Source organism: Argopecten irradians, chromosome 14 (genome assembly GCF_041381155.1).
Source record: "Argopecten irradians isolate NY chromosome 14, Ai_NY, whole genome shotgun sequence".
Lineage (NCBI taxonomy): Eukaryota > Metazoa > Mollusca > Bivalvia > Pectinida > Pectinidae > Argopecten > Argopecten irradians.
This window is the reverse complement of record NC_091147.1, coordinates 3,155,880-3,169,016: the sequence shown is the minus strand read 5'-3', so window position 1 is coordinate 3,169,016 and position 13,137 is coordinate 3,155,880. Positions and strand designations below refer to the sequence as shown.

The window sequence follows — 13,137 nt, the reverse complement described above, 5'->3', positions numbered from 1 at the left end:
TGGGGAAATTAGCGTTTTTATGATCGGCAATCAGTAATAGACAACTTTCATCTTCGCATCTACGCTAGTATCATTTTCTCAACCGATAAAGTTAATCCGATATCGTCGTTTTACTCAAAGTCTGTACAAGCATCATATCGATAGCACATGTTACAGCTCCTCAAATCTAACAGTGTTGGTGTTTATTTACCAAACGTTTTCATGACAAGGACAACCAACGTTTGTTTCTGCATATCGATGGATATTAATATTCTTAAAACCACGTCGTGATCCGCACATTTGTTGACTGCAACAGTTGTGGAAGCAGGATGGATTAGATAGACGTAGGCCGATTCTTAAACATTGAAGTCAATATTAAGTCATAATGGAGAATGGAGAAACTATTACGAATTTCGATGAACGTGAACCAGCGTTAGCAGAAGCAAGTAAATTAAAGTGGTCGTCGAGAAAAGAATTCATCGTTTCCCTCCTTGGGTATTCTTTAGGACTATCAGAAATATGGCGTGTACCTTATCTCACCTACAGGAATGGAGGAGGTATGTATACCCCAAAGCTATCTGATTAAAATACAGATCCTTATACCCCCTCCATCCAATAGAGGATCAGACAACATTCCATATGGGGTCACGTTCGGATGACCTTTATACCACATGTACTTCAGACTTCATGCAGTGAACATTTCGTGCCAGTATATATATACATTCAGCTTTGTTGTGCTGTGATGGCGAGATGACTACGTACAAGAAAAAGCTTTTGACTGCTTTTTTCAAACAATGTCGTCCCCAGGCAATATTCTGACAGCAGCAATTTGATTGGTCGTTTCCGAAGGTTATCAGAACGTGACCCCTAATGGGATGTTGTCAGATCCTCTTATCAAAGGTAAGTGATAATAAAGGATTTGCATTTTCATTAGATTGACCCATAGGGCAATCCCTGACGAATGGTTCTTTTGCTCTATCAAAAACAGAAGCAGATAAATCAGTATTTTTCTTCGGTTATAAAAGTTAAACTCACTTTATACTATTACCACAATTATATAATAATAATCATTTATTTATACTTGATGAAAAAAATGAGTCAAAGACTAGTATAACTTTTGGTCAAGTATACATACAAATGTACAATATTTCACAATCAAACTATAATGAAGATAAAATAAGCTAATAATACATTAGAATGAGTCCGGGAAAAAACGTCTGTGCACTTTGATGAAAGGATATAAATGATGTGGCATTCCTGACATGTTCAGGTAAATCATTCAGTGTAGAAGGAACCTAGTATCAATCTGATTAAAATGCAGATCCTTATTATCACTACGTTGGATAAGAGGATATGACGGGTGACCTTTGAAGATTGTCAATCAAATTGAAGGTAAATTTCAGGAGACGAAATTGTTTTTGAAAAACTGTCAGATTTATTTTCGTGTACGTAGTCATCTAGCTCAATGAGCACAACAAAACTAGTTGAATATTTATGTTTATGTTTAAAATGGCGTTTTCAATTGATGTAGCAACGTGTAGAAAATGCATTTGATCTGAAATACACGTGGTATAAAGGTCATGCGAACGTGACCCCTTATGGGATGTTGTCAGATCCTCTTATCTAGCGTAGTGATAATAAGGATCTGTATTTTAATCAGATTAACTTAATAGCATGATATCGGAAGATGAACTTTAATATGCTATTAACCAGCTGAAAAATAGTAAAGCGCCTGGTGTAGACAACATTTTAAATGAATATATCAAATTTTCGTCTCCTGAATTAATGTCAATGCATTGTAAATTATTTAATATTATATTTGAAACTGGTTTAATACCAGAAAGTTGGACAATCGGCGTGATCAAACCAATTTACAAAAATAAAGGAAATCATGATGACCCCGATAATTACAGAGCCATTACTTTGATAAGCTGTTTAGGAAATATTCGTTGATGTTCGTAAGGCGTTCGATACTATCTGGCGAACAGGACTTTGGAAGAAAATGATTAAAAGTGGTATAAAGGGTAAATGTTTCAAAATAATATACAATATGTACGATAATATCAAATCCTGTGTGAAATTCCATTCGGAAACCACTGACTTTTTCCCATGTCAAGTTGGGGTACGCCAAGGTGAAAATCTCTCTCCATTTTTGTTTTCTGTGTTTCTTAATGATCTGGAGGAATTTTTGATATTAAAGGTAGTACTTCTCTCCAAAATCTTAATGAGATTATAACCAGAGAATTACGTATTTTATTAGAAGTATTTGTACTATTATATGCTGATGATACTGTTATTTTTGAAGGTATGCATGCTGCACTGAATAATTTCAGCAAATATTGGAAAGTATGGAAACTAGAAGTAAATGTTAATAAAACTAAAGTAATGATATTTAGCAAAAGAAAGTGTCGTCGGCAAAACAACTTTATACTCGGTAATGAAATATTTGAAATTGTAGACTGTTTTACATATCTCGGAATTACTTTTAAATTTAACGGAACTTTTGTGGCGGCTAGACAGAAGCTTATAGAACAGGCACAAAAACTTTATTTTCAATTTTTATAAAAAAAAAAATCCGAAATCAGGCAATACCAGTAGATCTACAACTTAAGCTATTTGACTCATTAGTTGAACCGATTCTGTTATATGGGTCAGAAATCTGGAGTTACGAAGATTTAAAGATTTTAGAACAAACCCATCTTAAATGTTGCAAAAGAATTTTAAATGTTAGGGCTAGCACGCCTGGGTATATGATTTATGTTGAATTGGGAAGATATCCGTTAGAAATAAAGGTAAAGCTGAGAATGTTAAATTTTTGGAACAACCTTTTGTTAAATGAAAATAAATTAAGTAATATTAATTTATTATTAATTTAATATATTAATATTAAGTAAGACTAATAGCGAGTTTAAGTAGCAATGGACAAATACGGTTTAAATGGTTAGATCGTGTTAAACAAATTTTTAATGATACTGGATTCACATACATATTCGATAATGAAATACCTATGAATGCAAATTGTTATAATCATGAAGTTGCACAACGTCTACGTGACGCCTTTATACAAAAATGGTTCGCAGACATAGAATCCTCGTCCAAAGGTATGTTTTATTCGAAATTTAAAAAAGAATGTATTTTCGAAAGTTATTTAACAAAGTTATCGGAACAAAACAGAATTACTATTACAAAATCTCGTACCTCATATATAAAGTTCCCTATTGAAACTGGACGATGGCTCGGTATCACAAAAGAAAATAGAATATGTAATTTATGTCAAGTTGGTATCGGAGATGAATTTCACTATATTTTCAAATGTCAAATAAGGGAAATTAAAGCTATTAGAGAAACATATTTTGCTCAGTACTACACCAAATATCCTACATTTTTTAAAATTAGAGCAGTATCAAAGTTTTAAACAAATTCGCAATTTCAATAATGTATATTTTGTATCCATCTTGTCATGTATATGTTCATGTATATCATTATGTCCTCATGTAACACATTTTCATGTGTCTGAGAGTAACAAATAAAATTTGAAATCTTGAAATCCTGAAGATACATTAGGGTCAGCTGCATATTGTATGCTTTTCAGAATATTCAATTTATGCGCTCATGGTAATTTCAAATGTCAAAAGGGTAAACATTAGATAAATATTGTTTTTCTTTTTGTTTGAAATCCAAAATAACAAAATAACTCCACTCAAATTTAAATCTTTTAGCTGTGATAAAACATGTATAGCTTTCTCTTATATATAAACTCTTCAACCTTAGAATAGTTCATAGTAGTTTGTGAAACGAAATCTCCATTCAATTTTAAATATAATCATCGCTAATGGATGTTTGGAACAAAACGTTTTATAGTTTTTAGTTTCATTTTCAATATATCTCGTATCATTTATTAAGATTACTGCTGAACTGGTCATACAGCCACTTGTCAGGATAAAGCGTGCAGGGTCTTTCCGTTCTATTGTGGTGTTCCCAATGGTCATCATTGTTGTATTATTTTATATCTTTCATGGAGAGTTTGCATTTAGGCTGGATGTTGGGACTTTCATAATCGTCTGTAAGCTTTCATAATCGTCGTCTGTAAGCTTTCATAATCGTCGTCTGTAAGCTTTCATAATCGACTGTAAGATGACTTTGGTGTTGGAACTTTCCTTGCAGGCAGTTGTTATGAGGGCTGAAGAAAGCATTAGTGGTTCCAAAGTGTCAACCATTTGGATTTCCATCATCGTCGATGCCATGCACCACTTCAGGAGCACTTCACATGGTTCCATATCATCTCCAAGTCTTTCATTTGCCTCCACGATGAGTGATAATTTTGTTGTGTTCCGAATGGCAGCGTCAGTTGGTTCTCTGAATTTTCTAATGGCATTTCGCAGCAAGCATCGAAAATATTATCTCTTGTTTTGTCTTTTTGGTGTGGGTTGCGAGCCGTTTCACATCTTTGGTTTTTGCTTCTGGTCACTTTTGGTGTGTTTTAGCTGGCAGTTGACCTTGTGACCTTGCAGTTGTTCCACGAATTCCCTTTGCTGCGGCTTTCATTGTCTTTCTTTCCTCTTAATGACTTTCACAGGAATCTTGTGGTCTTCTTCTCCTCTCATGTACCGTTTCATGTGTTTGAAATTGACCTTTGACTTTCTTTCCTGCACCTTAAATACTCCTTTTCCTATACTTTCTGTCTCCTTTGGTGGCCCAACCATTTCGTCTGAAGTTTGTTATCCTTTTCTTTTAATCCTTTTCTTGTTCCTGATGAGAGCATGCTGTCCGACAGACACTTCCTGTACATTGTTTCTTTTATCATAATGCTACTTCTGTTTTACCTTGGCATTTTTATTCTATCTTTTGCAAGGTTTCGCAGGCTCATAAATTCGGCAAATGGTGCAACTCTGTCGTTGATTAGTTCTTGGTGGTTTCTTTCATTGAACGCTGGTTCACAACTTAATGCTGTCCGGATCTGCTGGTGATGGGAACGAGCTAGGTTGGGTCAGATAATTTTCTTTTAAAAGATAGCTTCAAAGTTACTTATATATATTCAAGCAATTTCAGACTTATTCACTCAAAGATTGAATTTTTGGGTAGGGGGTACTTTTTATGAAGAATGAAATATTTCCTTATGGTGGGAACGAGCTAGGTTGTGTCATTGAAAGATTTTGACAGCTTCAAAGTCAATTACATCTTTTTATCAATTTCAGACTAATTCACTTTGGTAGGGGAGTACTTTTTATGCAGAATAAAACGAAGCCCAGTTACTGATAAATGCAACCCTCAGTTCTGCTCTAACCAATTTCAAATCCCACCATTTTGAGACAAACTATATTGAATGCGAACAGTAGTATTACGGTGGTATTTGTTATGCAATGATAGTACTATCTATTCAGGAATTAAAAAAAAATATCCGCATACCTTTTGGTAGAGGGGTACGTTTAATCATGACACCGGACCGGAGAACATAGAGAGTTGGATTGACACATTTGCACAAATGTTGATCACTTACTAGTAATATCCACTTAGTCAGGTAAGTTTATACCAGGCCAATCTGATTAAAATACAGATCCTTATTATCACTACGTTTGATAAGAGGATCTGAGAAAATCCCATTGGGGGTCATGTCCAGGTGACCTTTGGAAAAGGCCAATCAAATTGCTACTTGCAAAATTTTGACAGAGAATTTCAGGGACGAAATAGTTTGGAAAAACTGTCAGAATTATTTTGGTTTATGTAGTCATCTCGCCCAAACAGTACAATAAGGATAGTTGTATATGTATACTGGGACGAAATATCGTTTTCAATGGATGTGACAAGGTGTTGAAAATGTATCTTATATGAAGACCACGTGGTATAAAGGTCATCTGGACGTGACCCCCTATGGGATATTGTCAGATCCTTTATATAACGGAGTGGTTATAAGGATCTGTATTTTAATCAGATTGATACCAGGCATAAAATGTCCACAGCTGTTTAAATATAATCTCGTTATTACACTACAAATATATTCCATTTCATATTTTTAATTTGATATTCTTGTGAAATTTGAACCACACCAAAACGTTAACACATCTGTAGGAATGATAGGACAATCTAAATGCGCCAGCAACGATACAACCATATCGAATTTCTGTGTAGAAAACTAAGATTACCATGAGAAGTATACTGTCCATTTGAACATAAACTGATAGCTTGCAAAATTGTTAATATGATAATTACATTGAAGTCAAGCCAAACCAAATGGGAAAATAAAGGGCTTCTGGAGTAAGATCAGGTGTATCCATTTGTCGATCAAGGGGGCATTGGTGAGCCATTACCATAGGATTGATCATAAACTAGGATCAGTTTTACAAAAGTTTGTTTGTTTGATTCATTAACGTCCTATTAACAGCTATGGTCATGTTTGTTTGTTTGTTTGTTTGTTTGTTTGATTTATTAACGTCCTATTAACAGCTATGGTCATGTAAGGACGGCCTCCCATGTATGCGGTGTGTTGTGCGAAGTGAGTGGACTGGGAGACTGCGGTATGTTCGTGTTGTGTCTTCTTGTAAAGTGGAACTGTTGCCCTTTTTATAGTGCTATATCACTGAAGCATGCCGCCGAAGACACCAAGCAACACACCCCACCCGGTCACATTATACTGACAACGGGCGAACCAGTCGTCCCACTCCCTGTATGCTGAACGCTAAGCAGGAGCAGAAACTACCACTTTTATAGACTTTGGTGTGTCTCGGCCAGGGGACAGAACCCAGCTATGGTCATGCAAGGACGGCCTCCCATGTATGCGGTGAGTTGCATGTATTTTGTGCGAGGTGCGTGTTTTAGGAGACTGTCGTGTGTTCATGTTGTTTCTTGTATAGTGGAACTGTTGACCTTTTTATAGTGCTATATCATTGAAGCATGCCGCCGAAGACACCAAGCAACACACCCAACTCGGTCACATTATACTGACAACGGGCAGATAACGTACAAAGTTATTAAAATTGTTAATCAGGTGTATATTTTCCAGTTTGTTTTAATAAAATAGCATGATGTGATTTAATTCGTTACCTCTAAATATTCTAATTTGTATGCGTGGTATATGTCTTACCCCTACGTCTTTATGCTGGTATGTGGTGTTCCACTTTATTACCTGGAAATCACAGCACTTTTGGTTATGTCTCGTCTATTTCAAAGCTGTAGGTAAAACATTTATTATAAAACTTTCTGTATATGTTAACATACTTGATAGCATAAATCCCGTACATTTCAACCAAAGGCTGTTCAAGTTTATTTCTCGATAAATTGAGCATGTCGCGAGCAACGTGGAGCCACACAGATGAATATATATGATGTTAGTACAGTACCGATCGTACGACCGAAGAACATGTATAAAAATTATTTTTAAAACATACATGTACGTGTGTTAATAAAAATGTAAAACCTACCATTGTCTATGTTAAAACGATATCTCTTTGAGCAATGCTTCCATGCATATGATAAATATACGCTATTGCACAATGTACAGTTTTGCACATTTCGATGACGTCGCAAGTTTTACATCTTGTGTCAGCAACACTGTGTTGTTGGCTACAACATGCACATCCTATGTGTATTTGTTATGGACGTGAATAGATAAGATATGTCAAATTACAACAGTCTTCGTGTAGGACAAGTTGTACGAAGTCTTTTAGCACGGTAATGCAACTCGGTCAGGGGAGTCCTTGGACTGCAAAGTCCTGTTTTTTATATACGGCGATCGCCGAAGACTATGTCCTACACACGTTTGGTCGATTCGAAATATATACTTAAGCGGAATCCTATGATACTTTTAATCAATATATGTAGGAGTTATTAAAATGATTTAAATAGTGAGGCAACATTATGCTACCATTCTGAGAGTGATAATATGTAACATAGAGTTTGGGCCAACCTGTGTTTGCACTTGTTACTCGGCCGACGTTCAATTCATTTGAGAATTCCTAAAATCCACAAAAACAATGACATGTTGCCATTATTACATCCGTTTTACCAAGTAATTTTAAACGGGAACTGATCAAAGTAGAACTCAAGTCACAACTACGCTTAATGAGTTGTGTAAGCGTAATCACACTATACAAACGCCAAAAATCAATTTGTTGAGTTTTGAACACCAGATAAATGAAGCGATATTTTTTCAAACTCAGACTTTCCCTTTAGGAGAGGGTGAAACTAACTATAGTTTATATAGTAAAAAACACATTTATGAGCATTATTTGCTTAATTTTCATAGGAAATGAGTCAAACGTTGTTAGAATTATAAGCTTGAGATCCCCAGGGGCCGGAGGAGCGGGGCCAAAAAGTGTCAAAATGGTTAAATTTTCAAAACTTGTCTTCTCAACTTGCAGAATTGATAAAATAAAATACTCTTCATATATTGGAAGGTCTCAAGGCCCTTTACCAGAAATTGTGAATTTCAAGGCCCTATGGTTTCAGATTTTTCCCTAGGGAGGGGGTCAATTTTACTATATTTTTTATAAGGATAATACATTTATGAGTGTTATTTGCTCAGTTTTCAAAACAAAGGAAGAAAGAAATGAGTGAAACCTGGTTAGAATTATTAGCCTGGGATAGTATTTTAACATCTCATACATATATATCCCTGGCTGACTCCCAGGGCCCAGAGCTAAGGGGTCAAAAGGGGTCAAAATGGCTTGAACTAAAAAAATCCTTCTGAATTCAAAGATACGATGGAACCAAATACTCTTCTTATAGGTCTCAAGGCCCTATTCAATAGTTGTGGTCCTCGGGTCGCAATTTTTTACTTTGGGGAGGGGTCACATTTACTTTTAGTTTATGTAGGGAAAACTCTGAACGTTATTAATGTTCAATGCATTTTGATTTCAGGTGCATTTCTGATCCCATACGTTTTCTTCATGTTGGTATGTGGTATTCCAATGTATTTCCTAGAAATCATGACGTCACAGTTTTCTGGGAAAGGAACATGGCGTGTGTGGGATTTCAGTCCTCTGTTCATAGGTTTGTAGTCATTGAATTGTATCTGTTCATTTGATATGAATGTTTAACAAACAGTCGATTGTTATTCTTTTATTTTACTTTGATAATGTTTAGATGTATTTGAAACAATAAACTCCGATTGTATATTCAATTGTGTTATTCGCAGGTTTCTCACAGCCAAAAACAAACGGATAGACGCGGTATGTTTTTTGTAGACGCTGAATATAACTCAGTTGAGTGAGAATGGACTGCAATGTGTTTAATGAATTAATAAGAATCTAGCATCATGGTACTTAAGAAACAAGGCTTCTATTTTACGTTGGCAATTAAATACACCATGATGACCGGTTACATAGTAAGAGTGAATTAATTATATTAATAAATTAAAGAAACAGGGATTTAGAAAATAATAATTAATTATTATATAAATCCTGCACATGAATATCTTTATCAGTTCGATTGTTATAGCGAATGTTGAAAAAGTATTTATCTATAACATGTTTTCATGTCTGATTCAACAAGGAAAACTGAAGGAACTGTCGAAGGAATGCAAGAACAAAATTAAAATGAATCCTATTAAAATCTCTTCATACATTGCTCAGACAATTTTAAGGATAAAATAACTAATAACTTGACTATCTTAAACATCGATAAGCAAACGAGGATAGTTATATCAAACAGATAGCGTAAATACGTTTATCGAAAATGTATATATATATTTAAGAAATGCCAGAAATGCATATTCAGCTTTATTCAATTCTAGTTATGAATACAATTTATCTCTTTAGGATTGCGATCCCGTCAAACTTGTTTTGTTACATACATGTAAGGTAAACATTGTATTTTGTTACAACATGTCAATAATCCCCACAGGTCTTGGGATAACGTTCCTGATTATCAACTGGATTGTGGCGACATATATCATGCTACAGAAGCCTTGGATCATCGAGTACATCGTAGCGTCATGTTCTTCAGAACTGCCGTGGGTTTCATGTGATAATGAATGGAACACTGCGGCCTGTGTCCGGTCAGGCTACTCGGCGAGTCACGTGTCTACAGTTGTTAATATCAGCATTAATAACAACATATCAGTACGTGTTGTACTACAATAATTTATCAGCTCAATTATTGCCTCTTTGATTTCAGTGCAAACTGCATTACGCCGATGTATGAGTAGTTGAATTATATTGTTCCAAAGGTGACAGATCAAAACCAATTGGCACGTGATTTTGTATTTCATATGTTACGATGTTTGCTTCGATATTTAAATAGTGAACGTGCGTTTGATACTATTTTATGTTGACAATGACTTCATATCTTTATTAAGAAAAAAATAAATCGACGTATTTGTAATAATGATTATAATTTTTAACATATATATGTTGTTTTTTTAGATGAGATATTTTAATACCTCGGACTTGGTTATGGATGGTAGCAGTAACACGTCGCTTAATCCTATGTCATCAGTGGAAGAATTTTGGAAGTTAGTGTAACTAATGACGTAAAAGGGGGTTTTGTTGAAAACCGGTCAATACAGAATCTATATTTTACCCGAAAAACAAAATGTCATGCTGTTTATTCTTCTTCATATTTTTATTAATGTTCTGATACGAAAATGGCTACCAATCGGGAAAATGTGTATCATGTTAGTGTTGTTTACTTCATTTGTGACAGGGAAATCTCACATGATACCCGGTGCTAGATTTTTCTATCTCGTCCGATCTGTCTGGTACCTTTACGCGAATTTTGGCGGAATTTTACGCCATTCATGTAACAGTCCGCGCATGTGACGTCAAACTCTCGAACCGGTGACGTCACAAGCGTCAGATAATCAATATTATTAGAAATATGTGCATTCAGTCATTTACCATGCATTGTTTGGTTGTTGTTTTTAATTATGAAAACAGTATGTACCGATAGATCATCGTTTGTCTTTGATATAACCGAACTATAGTTTTATGCGGATTAACTAAAATCGAAGCGCAGATGTAATGGTTAATCGGCTTTGAACCAGGAGGCCTAAGACGGGATAGTTTTACACTCTGAACGCGTATATAGATGGGTTTTGCTATATCTTAGAGGCGCGAGAAAAAAAAATCTGTTACCTGTAAGTGAACGAGATCGGGTTATCTCAGTCTCGGGCTAAGATTTTGTAACATCCCAACCTCGGCTAACGCCTCGGTTGGGATTATGTTACAAAAATCTTAGCCCTCGACTGAGATAACCCGATCTCGTTCACTTACAGGTAACAGATTTTATTAGTATCATGTTAGTGTTGTTTACTTCATTTGTGAATTTTTATCGACAAATATTTACATTTTCACTTCGTTCGCTCCACCTTAATGCAACTAGTAAATGACCCCTGGCCGGCGTTAAAATACATTTTGACATTGTTTACATTTCGACCTAGTTTTACGCCGCTTCAATTTTGGTTGTACTTTCAGCGATGAGGCCTACTAGTAATACATTTATCATTGTATATTTAGAAACAGACATGAACACTAAATAAAAGGATTAAGAAATGGACAGTAATACTCACATGTACTTTGATGAAACGGTGACTTAGGTTTGAAGCCCCCCCCCCCCTCCCACCACAAGAAATGCTCAAGATAGGTCTACCGTAAAGTAGGCTGCTGTCCGAACGCATTGATCTTCGCCATGTGTAGCATCTAGACCTAGACATAATTGAACGCCAATCGTTACGATAATTGCACAGTGAAATACATGTAGAAACGATAGATTCCATGAAAATGCGCTCAAATTATAAATATGCTGATTTCATTGACATTAGGCCTACCGTTCATTACCAAAGAAGCGATGTCGTGACCCCTGAGTGTTAACCCACGACAATGGATCGGAGGGTAGTTGAAATCCGCCTACATTTAAAATCGATGTTTCTCTACTTACTTCATTTAGAATCTCCAATGGATAATTAAGTTATCACACTTCAAGAATAACACAGATTTATTCCAGTGATCTGCGATTAAATCCACATTTAACACATTTTATTTAGTCCCGAAAGCACCTTGTTATTGGACAGCATCGCATACCATAGACAGGGGTCTGGTTTCACACTAGGTTTAGTTAATAAATATTTAAATGTCAACTGCTAATTTAATCAGACGGAAAAACAACATTCAGTTACATTCCACATTTCTTTAAATCGAGTTTTAAAAGGTTTGATTATGTATATTAATACTAACTGTTCGACATTTTCACCAGTCGTCATTTTCTTTGAAACCGGACTCCTTCTAAATCTAGCAACCGGATCACAAATTCACTTTGTGATTACATTTAAGGCAATAATTTTTATACATCAAAACAATATTCCGAAATCGCCGTTTTTAATCGTAAAAAGTCCAAAGAATGAACCTACTTACGGAACTATATTTTGTGTTGCCTTGGTGACAGAGAAAAACTGACTGGCGGCTGTTCCGTCGTTGTACATACATGTACGACAACTCATACAATGTTACAAACTATAATAATGTTATACCGAATACATAGAATTTGACTTTTTTTACCAGCGGAAATTTTAAATTGGTTAACGAAATATAAGGATTAATTATCAATTTTGTTGCTTGCATTTACCAATGAAGAAAGTTAATCTCGTGCAAATGGTACATGTACGAGATTAACATTCTTCATCAGTCAATGCAAGCAACAAAACTGACAATCAATCCTAAAATAAACAGAACTGGATCATTGGCTAGTCACCCTACAACATCCTTATATACTTGTAGCAGTATATCATGTTCTAGCAGTATCGTACTGGGGACTGGAATCATCAGAAATTACGTAAAGATGAATATGATATAAAATACAGGTATTCAGTCTTTTGACGAGGTTTCCTATCCTTCACAGTTACAAGATCCTGGATTTGTCCTCCGGGATTGACGATATCGGCAGGGTCAACTGGAAATACCTTCTATATCAGCTTGTTTGTCACGTGGTTATCTGGTTGTCATTAGTAAAAGGTGTCCAGTCAATGGGTAAGGTGAGTAGGCACTGTTCTTATTTAGATAATAAAATTATGCAACAGTAAAAAACAGTCTCGTTCATTTCAGATGATTTTAATGTTCACTATGTAACATAACACTTAGTATGACGTAACAAACAAACAAACGGCTATATATAAACACTCATTTTCTATAATCGTGATTAATTGGAAGAATATCTTCGCATTTTCACAAT

At 35.3% G+C, this 13,137-nt stretch overlaps 1 protein-coding gene across 1 annotated transcript in view; it reads left to right on the top strand.

The window, feature by feature from the left end:
- Positions 1–364: 364 nt before the first annotated feature.
- The window catches only part of LOC138308003 (sodium- and chloride-dependent glycine transporter 1-like), a 28,053-nt gene continuing 15,280 nt past the window's right edge, over positions 365–13,137 (top strand). The window contains exons 1-5 of the mRNA XM_069248960.1: positions 365–536; positions 8,833–8,964; positions 9,817–10,034; positions 10,338–10,426; positions 12,808–12,940. Coding sequence (XP_069105061.1) covers positions 365–536; positions 8,833–8,964; positions 9,817–10,034; positions 10,338–10,426; positions 12,808–12,940 — 744 coding nt within the window. The remainder of the gene's footprint in view (positions 537–8,832; positions 8,965–9,816; positions 10,035–10,337; positions 10,427–12,807; positions 12,941–13,137) is intronic.